General features: G+C 47.0%; 1 protein-coding gene across 1 annotated transcript; it reads left to right on the plus strand.

Annotated features, from left to right (window-relative positions):
* Window positions 1–2,078: 2,078 nt before the first annotated feature.
* HYKK (hydroxylysine kinase) lies at window positions 2,079–11,759 on the plus strand. Its single transcript, XM_053659017.1, has 5 exons — window positions 2,079–2,181; window positions 4,536–4,891; window positions 6,348–6,487; window positions 9,473–9,656; window positions 10,822–11,759. Exons 2-5 carry the CDS (start codon window positions 4,555–4,557, stop codon window positions 11,280–11,282), a joined length of 1,122 nt encoding a protein of 373 aa, XP_053514992.1. The 5' UTR covers window positions 2,079–2,181; window positions 4,536–4,554; the 3' UTR covers window positions 11,283–11,759.
* The last annotated feature ends 616 nt before the right edge of the window (window positions 11,760–12,375 follow it).

Genomic DNA, 12,375 nt, shown 5'->3' on the forward strand with positions numbered 1-12,375 from the left:
ATTAGAAAGGCTAATACCACATGTGGAGAGTATGACCATCCAGAGTCTTTGAGGAAAGCTAGCGTGCCCTCAGGGCTGCATTGTGGTGGTTTATAGTTTTCACTTGATGCCAGCTTTGCTTTTTAACTACAAATTGGCTTAGCTTAAGCTTACTCATTTTGGTTTGACCAATAAGTTTTTCTCTCAGACTGTAAGGTGTGTGTTTAGTGCACTTCTGTGTTACAACTGTCTGTGTATAGTTCCCACAAAAGGTGCTTTTATGATGACCGTTGTCACTGAATTTTAGGCATTTTAAACAATTTGCAACATATAGCTAAAGGAAGTATTGTTAAACTATGGGGCTACTGTGTTTCATAATATAAAATCACGGTTATAATCTCATTGCAAATTTTTCATTTTGCTTCACTCCTGTTTTTGATCCCTTGAGGGTTTTTGTTTTTTTTTTTTTTTAGATTTTATTTATTGTTATACAGAGGGGAAGGGAGGGAGAAGGAGAGGGAGAAAAACATTGATGTGCGGTTGCCCCTCACCTGGCCCCCACTGGGGATCTGGACCACAACCCAGGCATGTGCCCTGACTGGAAATCAAACTAGCGACCCTTTGGTTCGAAGCCTGCGCTCAATCTACTGAGCTACACCAGCCAGGGCTGATCCCTGAGTTCTGAGAGCCACTGAGTAGGTGTCTCGGTGGCCAGGTGATGAAAAAATTATTGTGACAACATAGGTGTCAGATTGGTGGGACTCTTCTCATCACCATGTTGCCATCACTGAGAAAGAACATGATTTATAGTAGATCCAGTAATATGATGACACTATCTTAAAAGGCAGCATTAAAAATGCACAAAATATTTATGTAAGAGGATATTTTTAAGGACATGAAAATTCTCATATAAAGTGGAAAGGGCAGGTTACAAAGTAGAGTTTCTGCAGAAGGTGCAGTGAGTGGAGAGAGCCATGCCGAGGGGGCAGTTGTGAGTAGCCCTGTGTCTTCAGTTCTCACCGGTGTCCACATTCAATCTTCACTCCCATCCTCTCACTCCCAGAATAGGAAAAACCGAATGCAGTGAGAGTGGGGAGAGAATTCAGGAGCTACCGGAGAGGATAGTATGCAGAAGAGCCTAAGGGAACCAAAAGGAGTAAAATCCTGGTTACAGAAAAATAAAAGCGCACTTGATAGCCTAAAGGCATGAAACGTGTTGCTCTGGGGCTGTAAAAAGAGCCTGCTACTGGAAGATTAGAAGTGCAACAGATAAGAACCAAATCTAAATGGGGGAAACTCGGTTTGGGAAATGTCCAACTCAATCAAGGTGACTAGATAACGTGAGAGTGCTATATATATATCCTGATAGAGGGGAAAAGAATAAAAGCATGGGATGGGGGAGGGGGCGGAGAATGTGCATCTACAAAAAATACGGACTTAGTTGCAATTGTGAGTGGGCGGGCCGTGGTCTAGACCCCCTCCTCAATAGAAAGGAATCCTGCGGGCTGTAGACGTGCATCCAGCTGTCTATCAGGGCGTATAGCACTTTACAATGAAGATAACACGCCTGTGCACCCCTGTAGCACGCTAGACCATCAGGACCTCCAATCGGAACTGCGTTTCCTGGGGCCTGGGTGCGAGGGCGGCCTCTGGGATGCGTGCTGCCTGTAGGAAGGCAAGGACGGAAAAGGCCAGAGTTGTGCCCAGGCACTTTCGGTACCTAGAGAAACGATCCACGAAGTGTGCTAAATGGACTGCGCTGGCTGCCCGGTGCTGCTCAATTGCCGGAAGGCTACTGGTCAGGGGCCGGCCAAGGGGCGGGGCAGAATCCAGAACAGCCAATCAGGAACAAGAAGCTCAGTTCTGCAGAAAGATAACCAGGTTGTGATTTGGGTGAGCACCGAGAGAAGGCGGGACCGGATTGCAGAGAACCAATTACAAGCCTGCTCTCTGAATTTCTCTTTTTGGCCCCTCAGGCAGATGGGGCGGGGCCTCATATCCCCGTAGCCTGCACTGATTGGTGAGAGTGGTTTTTCTGAGGAACCAATCAGAAGTCAGGGGTCGCGGGTTTGGAGCAGGGGCGGGTCGAGGTGCGGCAGTCAGGCGTGACCATACCACGCGAGATCCGGCCACGGGAGACCTCCTCACGGGAGCGTCAGACCTCAGCCCGGGCTGCCGGACAGTGGAAGCCTCCTCTAGACGGTGGGTCGTGGGGGGTGAGTGGGTACAGGAGCAGAGGTGTTCCAGGTCCCCGGGGGTTGGTGCCTCGGACTCCGCTCAGAGTGTCAGGTGTGTGACGGCTGGCACTATTCCCTGACCTCGGAACTGGAGCGGAGTGTGGAGACCCTTCGGGGGACTGTGCGGCACCTGGGCGGGGACAGGTGTCCGAGGCCCACTGGGCCTCGTGGCCCCAAATGCTGTGACCCAGACGTGTGTGACTCCAGCGTCTTGGTCAGCAACCCCTGCAGCTGGCTCGCTCGCCCCTCCCCCCGACCGAGCAGGAAGTCCCGCGGAGCGCCTGGTAGTGCTTTGCTGTTGTCCTTGAAAATCACACTGCTTTTCCTGCCTGTTTCCAGACCCCCCATTTGGGGTAAGGCCCGCTGGCCCCTGGAGAGAAGGCAGCCCTTCTTTCGTTCGTCCCACCTGGGCCAGGCGCAAGCAGGGGTAGGACATCTGCTGCATAACCCCTGCCCCAGCCTCAGGGGGGACATAGCAGAGGAACTGTAGGAGCGGAAGGGTGAATTTGGAGCTCATGCCTGCCTAGATAGAACTTTACTGGGCTTTGTAATGCTTGGGGAGAGAGCCAGAGGAAAGAACTTGTCCCGTGTTCCTTGCACAGAGTGCGGAGTTTAAGCCCCCCCCCCCCCCCGGGTTGTGAAGCAAAGGTTGTGAGATTCTGGCATGAGATTTGGAGTTGGCAAGCATTGGCCTCCTGTAGCCTTTCTCCGCAGCTAAGGAAAACCCGGTTGGCAGGGAACAGACCAACTACCTGTAAGATTCGGATTCCCTTCCTCGCCTCCTCCATACACACAGGGCACCTTTCCGTTATATTTATTTGCTCTGGGGGACTGACTTGGTCTGTGCCATTAGTTCCATAACTTGGGGTCCTTGCATACAGAGCAAAAAATGTAAATTTAAACTCAGAAAAAACTTCGGAAGTATAGACTGTTAGACCTACAAGGGCTTTCAGGGATGACCAAGTCCAAACTCCCTGTAAGAGGCTAGGTAGCAGAGCTGGGACTAAAATATGTTTAAAAATATGTTTTATTTCTCCCAGTGTAGCAACTTTTCCCCTCCTTGTTGTATTGTGATAAAATACACTTAACAAGTACAACAACTTTTATTGCACCAGCTGTCTTTTTTTGCTGGTGAGAGCTGCCAATACTGCTTTACACCGATGTAGAAGACGGGGTTGTTCAAGCAGAAACTTCATGAGTCCCGTTCAAGGATTCTAGCAACGTGTTGTAGAATGAAATGGAATGGAGATTGGCCTTCACCAACTGCCTCTAAGGTTCCTTCCAATTTTAAGGACTTATAATTCATAGCAAAGTCACAATTATTCTGCCATCCTTAACATTTTATTTTTTAAGATTTTTCCTTAAGACTTTAGGAATTGAGAAGTTATGCCAGGATTTCATCTTGGAGTTAAAGCTTTGGTTCACATTACACTTTGAATACTGGCCCTACCCCAGTTTACAGATCTACAGGAGGAATTTAAAATTTCACATAAAGTCTTAAGCCCGATTTTGGTGTGACAGGATATACCGGTTCCAAGCTTTAGAAGCAGAGATTGTTTTGCGACCCTGTGCAGGCTTTGTCACATACATCTGTAGTGAACGAAATCAGAGAGACCTGATTTGATTCGAGAAGCAAATGCTCTGGTTGGAAAGTAAACAGGAGAAGTGAGTACCTCACATCAGTCAACCCTTTAATGTTTGAAAGTATGACTGATGAGCTGGATGATGATTCTTATAATGTAACAAAACTCGTGGACAGAAAAGTAACGTCGCTGTATTTGAAATTACATTTCAACCCAAACTAATGGTACTATAGTCAGAAGGACGCCATCATGGATTAGGACTGTAGACAGCTGAGTTCTCACTGTGACTTGGTATGTACTTTTGGGCCAAGGCACTTAAACCTTTCAGGACCTAAATTTCCCCTATAAGTAAAATCGATGGGGGTAGGGCTGGGGAGGAATCGGACTAGGCGATACCAAAGTGCTTTCCTGGTCTACGTTCTGTCCCTGGAAACATGCCTTCAATGTGTGAAGTGGGTTTAGAAATAATTTACGGCCCTGGCTGGTGTAGCCAGTGAGAGGTCGACCCAAAGAAAAGGAGAGGAAAAGCATATAAAAAAAAAAAAAAAAAAAATTTACGGTACAAAGATTTTTATTCACCTGCAAAACATCTACTTCTTTTTTCTCCTTTACTGATCTTGCGTTTTAACTTTATGAGTGAAGATTAATCTTTACAAGTGCAGAATCAATATTGAGAAACATTGGTCTGTCTTAAGGAAAATCATTTAAATAATTTGTTCGTTACATCCCCTTCTAGATTGTTTCCCACAGACATAATGTCAAGTGCAGACGACCAGCGACCACAGGCCTTTGCCAAACCCGCTTTCAGCGAGGCCCAAGCCTGGGCAGTCGTGGAGTCGGTGTTTGGGTTCAAAGTTTCCAAGATCGAGCCCCTTCCTAGCTATGATGACCAAAACTTTCACGTGTGTGTTTCGAGAACCACGGACGGCCCCACTGAATATGTCCTCAAAATAAGCAACGCAGAGTTCAGCAGAACCCCAGACCTAATCGAGATTCAGAGTCACATCATCATGTTCCTGCAGGCGGCTGGATTTCCAACAGCCTCTGTGTGTCGCACCAAAGGAGACAACGTAACCTCTCTCATGTCTGTAGGTAAGGGATCACCCACTCGCCGGTCATCGCCCGTCCGAGCACATTGCTGAGTGTTGGCTGCAAGTAGAAATATCAAGGCCAGGTTTCTTGTTCCAAATGTAGACACAGTTCCTTTCTAGCAGTTGGGAGAAGCCATAGCATCACCAAAGGGGCGATTCGGGCTCTGATTCAGATGTGGTTAGGGCCAGGGTCTGGTGTAACCTGAGAGATAAGTAAGTGGGGACATGCGGTGACTGGGAAGGGTTGTTTTTTTTTTAGCAGAAAAATAACTCCTTTTTAGAGGGGGGTAGGGTGGGAGAAAGAGAGGGGGAGAAACATCAATGTGTGGTTGCCTCTTGTGTGCCCGCCCCCTCAGGGACCTGGCCCGCAACCTGGGCATGTGCCCTAACTGGGAATCGAACCAGTGACCCTTTGACTTGCAGGCTGGCGCTCAGTCTACTGAGCCACACCAGCCAGGGCTAATTAACTACGTTTATTCATCAGATCAGCTGTGTATTTCGCTGCTGTGGTGTAATAGAAAAAATGCAGAACTAGAAATCAGGAATTTTAGGTCCCAGCTCTGTCGTGATTGTGCGTGTGACCTGGGCAGCACTTACATTCCTAAGGCCACAAGTCCTCATCTGGAGGAATTGGTCCCTTTCACCTTTAAATGCTAAAATGCTAAGATGTACCTAATTGAGTTCCCCAGGCAACAGCCTGAAATCAATTTGTAGGAATTAAAAACAAACATTTATTTACTGATTGATTTTAGAGTGAGAAGAAGGGAGGGAAGGAGAGACAGAGAAAAAGAGAAAGAAACATGGATTTGTTGTTGCCCTTATTGACGCACCATTGGTTGAATCTCGTATGTGCCCTGACTGGGGATCGAACCTGCAACCTTGGTGTATTGAGACGACGCTCTAACCAACTGAGCTACCCGGCCAGGGCAATTCCTGGGAATTTTTAAGGTTTGACATTTTGACTGTTTCTTTCCTAATTGTCCACCCATCCTTTCCTAACGTGCCTTGCTCCGAACAACTGAGGCTTTCTGGTCCCCGAGGCGTAGCTTTGTCCTGTGTTGCAGGCAGGCTGCTCCTCAGTTTGCTCCTGCAGAACCTATGATTCTGAAAGTCATTCCTTTTCATCACGCTTTCCTCAATTGTGAACTTATGACAAAGTGTTCCTAGGCATTCACTCACCAGAGGAGGTCATTTGTGTTTAGAGCTGAGGCCGGCAGACTTGCCATTCTGATGTGAATGGCTGATTCCGTGTCCTGAGGTTTGTCTGTTCTACCTCCTTGCTTGGTTCTCAGCCCCGTCTCAGAGAACCCTGCTGAGAGTTTTAGGTTAGCACATTTTTTTTCCTCTTGTTTTATAATTTCTAGTATTCTTGGCCATAATAATTACTGCTCAAAGGCAGAATGATCTCTAATTTTTTTCAAGACAACTTGACGGTATACGTCCTTCTATCTGGCTAGATAGTGGTTCTGAAATCAAAAGCTACGTGGTGAGGCTGCTGACGTACCTCCCGGGAAGGCCCATCGCTGAGATTCCCATCAGCCCCCAGCTGCTGTATGAAGTTGGAAGGCTGGCTGCCAAATTGGATAAGACACTGGAGGTAAAACTTGGCATTTTATTTTTGTGTATGAGGACTTTATATTTGTCTGGGCTTGTTGTGTATGAGGACTTTATATTTGTCTGGGCTTGATTTCTTTTATTTTTATTTATTTTTTAAATTAAAAAAAAGATTTTGTTTATTTATTTAGAGACAGGGGAAGAGGGAGAAAGAGAGGGAGAGTAACATCAATGTATGGTTGCCTCTCACATGGCCCCTACTGGGGACCTGGTCTGCAACCCAGGCATGTGCCCTGACTGGGAATTGTACCAGTGAGTCTTTGGTTCACAGCCTGAGCTCAATCCACTGAGCTATACCAGCCAGGGCTATTTTTATTTTTTTGAAATATTTTATTTTATTTTTAGGGAGAGGGGAAGGGAGGAGAAGGAGGGGGAGAAACATCAATGTGTGGTTACATCTAACACATCCCCCTCTGGGGACATGGCCTACAACCCACGCATATGTCCTGACCAGGAATCGAACCGGCAACACTTTGGTTTGCAGGCCCATACTCAATCCACTGAGCCACACCAGCCAGGTGATTTCTTTTATTTTTAAAATAAACCCTGGGTCACACTCTCTTTTTACATATGGTGCCTCCGGAAAGGAAACGGGACCCTAGCTATGTGCCTTTATGACCAAAAGGCTTCTTGTGGCCCAGGTGTGTACTGACTTTACTGGGCTGTTGGCAAGATTACCTACATTTGTAGAAATTCATGATACTCTTCGTGCTGCTCACGGAAAGCCGTCTGCGCTCATGAGTGAAAACCCGCGGCTTTCATCCACAAAGGCATCCTCGGCCGGAGCGCTGAGTGAAACAACCATGAGATGACAAGTGGATTAAAGGAATGTGTGTTGAGGGTGTCTTTGCCGTATAGAAACAAAAGGGTATCATGTGTAACAAGTGTCCCCTGGTCCTGGAGGAGTGCGTTCCCAGGGGACAGATAAACCCTTTCAGAAGGAATCGCAGTTTGTATGAGTAAAACAGTTTTCATGGGTAAAACACCTCCACTCCCCAGGAAACCCTGTCTATTCGGTCCCTGCAGTGTCCCTGTAACACGTCACCTCCTCTCCATTCCTGCCTTGACTCTCCTCACGGACCACGGTAGCCTGCCTGCATCCAGGGCTGTTCTCCAGCGTATTTATACCACAGTCCAGAGTTGCTCTTTAAAATGACAGGTCTGGCCATGTCGGTGCACAGCAACCACCTTTCAGTGGCTTCTGGCTATGTTTGAAGTGAAGGCCATGTTCTTTCCTACAGGGCCCTGCGTGGCCTAGTCTGCATCTCCGCCCCTCCATCTCGTCGTCTGCCTGACCCTCACGCTTTCCTCAGCGCTGGTGCAGAGCTCCCTGCGGTTCCCCGGATGTGCCATCTGTGCCGTCATGCATCAGTACCTTTGCCATTTTCTCTACTGGTAATGCTTTCTCCTCTGCTCTACAAAACTCCTGGCAATCTTTGAACATGTGGCTTGAGCGTCACCTCCACCAAGGTTGAGAGATTCAAAACCATGGCATGTGACGAATAATCAAAGGAACTAGAAAGGCTGACTGAAGAAGAGAAGACGCTGATAGGTGGTAGTGCCAACTTCAAGTGTCAGGAGGACAGTCATGTGGGAGAAGGGCCGCTCCTGCTGTGGAGGGCCCCAGAGGTCACCCTGGAACCAGCAGCGGACACTGTCGGAAGCAGGTGTTAGCTCAGCACCGGCCGAGCGTGGGCCCGCTCGGGAGGGCCGACGGTGCCTCCTGGGGGAGGAGTGCGAAGGCAGGCCACGTGTTCCCCTGGCAAGGATGCAGCTGTGGGGACCAGCGCCTGGAGAGGGTTTCCAAACTCCAGGTCATGAAAGTGGATGTTAAAATAAACCTGGAGGAATATTTTTAAAGAACTAGAATAAAATATAGAACACCAGGCTACATCATCCTATGTAACAGTCTACTTACCGTTTACAAGAGATTTTTTTCTTAATGTATGTGTCTTACCTAAATACTGGGCTGTGGTATACGTAAAAGTACTTCTTACGTGAGAGGTCATGTCCAAAAAGTGTGAAAGCTACTCTGCTGAGTGGCCACCCAGGCACCCTGTAGCACCCATTCTGCGGAAGAGGTCTGGGCTGGGACCCGTGCCCTGGTCTTCCCGCAGCTCAAGCAGCAACTCATGATCCGTCTCTGAACCTCAGTTTTCTGTTTTGTGCAACGGTGGCAGAGCTGCTTAGAACTTTGGATAGACTGGTCAAAGTAGAAGGGCCATTCTAATTCTAGAATTTGCCATTGTGAGAACATTAATTTATTCAGCAGATCCTGCACCAATGGTACCTTCTCTGTGCTCCGCACTGTTCTGGGTGTGGGGTTCAGTAGAGAAAAAAATAGACTAAAAGCAGAGCTCCTGCCCCTCGGCGGGCGCACACTCCAGGGAGGGTCCTCAGTGAGGTAAATCAGTGAATTGTGAATCCGAGACAGCAGTACATGCTAGGTGCTTAAGGAGAAAACACAAGCTGAGAACAGGGATACAAAGCATTGCGCAGAGGTCTTAAAATGCAAACAGAGTTCAGGGAGCCCTCCCACAGACAGAGATTGGAGGGAATACCTAGTAGGAATGAGGGTGCTGGCCACTGGGACACATTGGGGAGCATCTCAGGAGGAGGAAGCTGCAAACACAAAGGCCAGAGGTGGGACCAGGTCTGGCCCATTCTCAGGGAGGCCACTGTGGTCGGAGCAGAGTGAGCAAAAGAAGATGAAGGCAGGGGCAGCAAGGGCCCCGGCCGACCCTGAGGGGAGAACAGGTGTCTTCACAGGATGAAGAGGATCGAGTGAGTTGGGAATGTGCTCTCTAGTGGGACAGCCTGTGCAGCACACAGGGGCAAGTGAGGGCCCAGGAGGGAACGGTGGCTCTCGCTGGGTCGCTCCCCAGGCCTGCCCGTTGCTGGGTGCAGTCTCCTAATGCAGCTCAGCCCTGACTGCCAAGAGTCTCACGGTTTCTTGCTTTTGATTTAGAAATTCCACCACCCAAAGTTAAAATGTCTTTATCGGGAGAAGTTCATCTGGAATCTGAAAAATGTTCCTCTTCTGGAGAAATACCTGGATGCCTTGGGCCCGGATCAGAACCGTGCGATTGTGGAACAGGTCATTCAGCTGTTCAAGGATGAAGTGAGGACCAAACTAAGGCATTTTCGAGAATGTGAGTATTCCCCCAGTCAAGTGAGTATTTTTGTTGGTATTTAAATTGTCAAATTTTAAATCACTGGGAAAAGTGTGAAGTTGCAAGTTAACTTTATCAAATCTTAAAAATTTGCTCCTGTTGCTTTTAAAGAATGATGCTTTTGTCCTGGCCAGGTGGTTCAGTGTGTTGGAGCATTGTCCCCATACACCAAAAGGTTGGGGGTTCGATCCCCAGTCAGGGCTCATACCTAGGTTGTGGGTTTGATCCCCAGTTGGGGCTATATATGGGAGGCAAGCAATTGAGTTTCTTTCTTCCTTACTCTCTCTCTCTAAAGTCACTAATAAAAATATCCTTGATAAGGATTAAAAAAAAGGAATAAGACTTTTTCTTTTTTAAAAAAGGCTACATCTGAAGCCCTCTCTAAGCTTTACAATCCCCCCTCTGCCCTCCCTACTAAATTTGCATACATCTTAATATCATCACTACATATATATTCATTATGTAAAGTAGTATTTTTGAGCTACTTGTTTTTCTAATTATTTTTCTCTCTCCAGCAGTTTTCAAAGCTAGCTACTCTTTTTCTCTTCTGTGAATGGTTTCCCTAGAAATTCTAATGTGTGACTGTAACTTAATGAAACTCTAATTTATTTAAAACAATACAAGGACCTTAAAATATACTTTAATTACACTTACCACTTTTCCGTTGTGTAAGTAAACTTACAATATCATCATCTATTCCAGTAACCAAAAGACAAGAAATTCAGAATTACTTTGTCATCAGAAAAAATTGGGGGAATTCCTAGGTTAAAATAAAAACATGAGTGGTCCATTCTAAGACCCTTTGCTTCTTGTAAGATGAATATATGTATATTTTTTATATTTCTGGTTGGGTGGTTCTCCTTTGCCCTTCTACTAGTCAAAATCAGGCATTTGCAGCAACCACATCTTCCATTTCTTGGCCTTGTGTTGATAAGAAGCCAAAGCAAAAATACCACCAAAATGAACAGCTTTTCTCCTTTTCAGAGGAAATTGTTTTACTTCAAGAAAATAGGATTTGGCTTCTTTTTATTTCTGGCTGCTCATCAAGTTATTTGGCCATGCCTGAGCAAGAGGAATGGAAAGAGAATGAACTGGCTTACTCAATGATTGTTTTTGCACAGCTTATTTTTTTTTCTCCTTTCAGGTATCAATCATGGAGATCTTAACGACCATAACATTTTAGTAGAGTCCAGCAAGTCAGCCTTTGGAGATGCTGCGTATCACGTGTCTGGGGTTTTAGACTTTGACGACATGAGCTATGGCTACTATGTGTTTGAAGTGGCGATCACCATCATGTACATGATGATTGAAAGCAAGGCTCCTATACAAGTGGGTGGTCATGTGCTTGCAGGGTTTGAAAGTGTCATCCCTCTGACATCAGTAGAGAGGGGTGCTTTGTTTCTCCTTGTGTGCAGTCGTTTTTGTCAGTCCCTTGTCTTAGCTGCGTACTCTTGCCAGCTGCAGCCAGAGAACAATGAATATCTCATGATTACTGCCAAAAACGGGTGGAAGCACCTGCAGCGAATGTGTGACCTGGGCCAGAAAGCTGTAGAAGAAATCTGGTTTGACACTGCCAAGTCCTACGAATCTGGGCTCTGCATGTGACTGCAGAACAGTTCATGTGACCTTGGGCAATAACCCTAATAGGAACAAATCTAAGGAATTTCCCTGCACAGTAAAAAAATGAATTGATGGAACAGATCAATGCATGTGAAGCCACTAAGGTCTTCAGATAATCTCATGATTATTAATTTTTATTTTTTAATGAATGTATTGGACTGACATTGGTTAATAAAATTATATTGGTCTCAGGTGTACAAGTCTGTAATACATCATGTGTATATTGTATGTTTGCCACTCCAAGTCTCCTATACCCTCTTCTACCTTCTCCCACCTGCCCTCCCATGGTTTTTTAAACTGAGAAATACTGTGTAAGCAGCGGTGTCTTTCTGTGGTTCTCATTTGCCTTATGTATGAAACACACAGAATATTTTGAATTAGATAATTGCTCGTCTATTCCAGACCTAGTCAGCCTTCTAGCTTTCCGAAACACGTAAAAGTAGTAGTTTACATAGGGACTGAAGCCAAAAGGGAGGAATGGATAATGAACACATTAAAACAATGTCAGTAAAGAAGAGAAATGCTGTGTGTGTGTGGTGATGGTTCATATTGCTTTAACTAGGTTGGTGGAGACCCTCTGATGAGGTGAAAGGCAGAGGAGGCGGCTAAGGAGCAGTGAGCAATGTTGGGGGCGGGGCATGTGGGTCCGGTCTTAGGCGACAGGTGCAGAGCAGGATTAGCCTTGCGTAACTACACTTTCTCCTGCACTGGGGTCTTCTCGCGCCCCCTCCCCAGGCTGAGGAACTCGCTGGGACCATTGCAACCCATCTCCCCACTCCCGAGAAGCAGCAGCCCAGTCCCCTGAAGACCAATGAGTCCCCGGTCCCCACCCTGAAGAACCCCCGAGCCCTTGGCCCGCCCCTAATGGATTTTCGCACCCTTTGCCAAACTTCTGAAGGAATTCCGCACCCACAAAGGACTTCCACGTCCTAGTCTTGCCCCCGAAGAACTTCTGCCCCTCGAACACGCTCCAGAAGGGCTCCTGTGTCCTAGGTCCCCACCCCAGAAGGACTTCCGCACCCGCAGCCACGCCCCACGGAGGATTTCGCATCTTCGGCCCCTCCCTTGGAGGAGTTCC

Source organism: Artibeus jamaicensis, unplaced genomic scaffold (assembly GCF_021234435.1).
Source record: "Artibeus jamaicensis isolate MK-2021 breed Jamaican fruit bat unplaced genomic scaffold, CSHL_Jam_final scaffold_612, whole genome shotgun sequence".
Lineage (NCBI taxonomy): Eukaryota > Metazoa > Chordata > Mammalia > Chiroptera > Phyllostomidae > Artibeus > Artibeus jamaicensis.

What these genes read in the sequence shown, in the direction of transcription:
- HYKK (XM_053659017.1), top strand. Translation starts at nt 4,555, where the DNA reads ATGTCAAGTGCAGACGACCAGCGACCACAGGCCTTTGCCAAACCCGCT. An exon ending in AACCTCTCTCATGTCTGTAG is followed by an intron (nt 4,892 to 6,347) that starts GTAAGGGATCAC and finishes CTATCTGGCTAG; the next exon opens with ATAGTGGTTCTGAAATCAAA. An exon ending in AATTGGATAAGACACTGGAG is followed by an intron (nt 6,488 to 9,472) that starts GTAAAACTTGGC and finishes CTTTTGATTTAG; the next exon opens with AAATTCCACCACCCAAAGTT.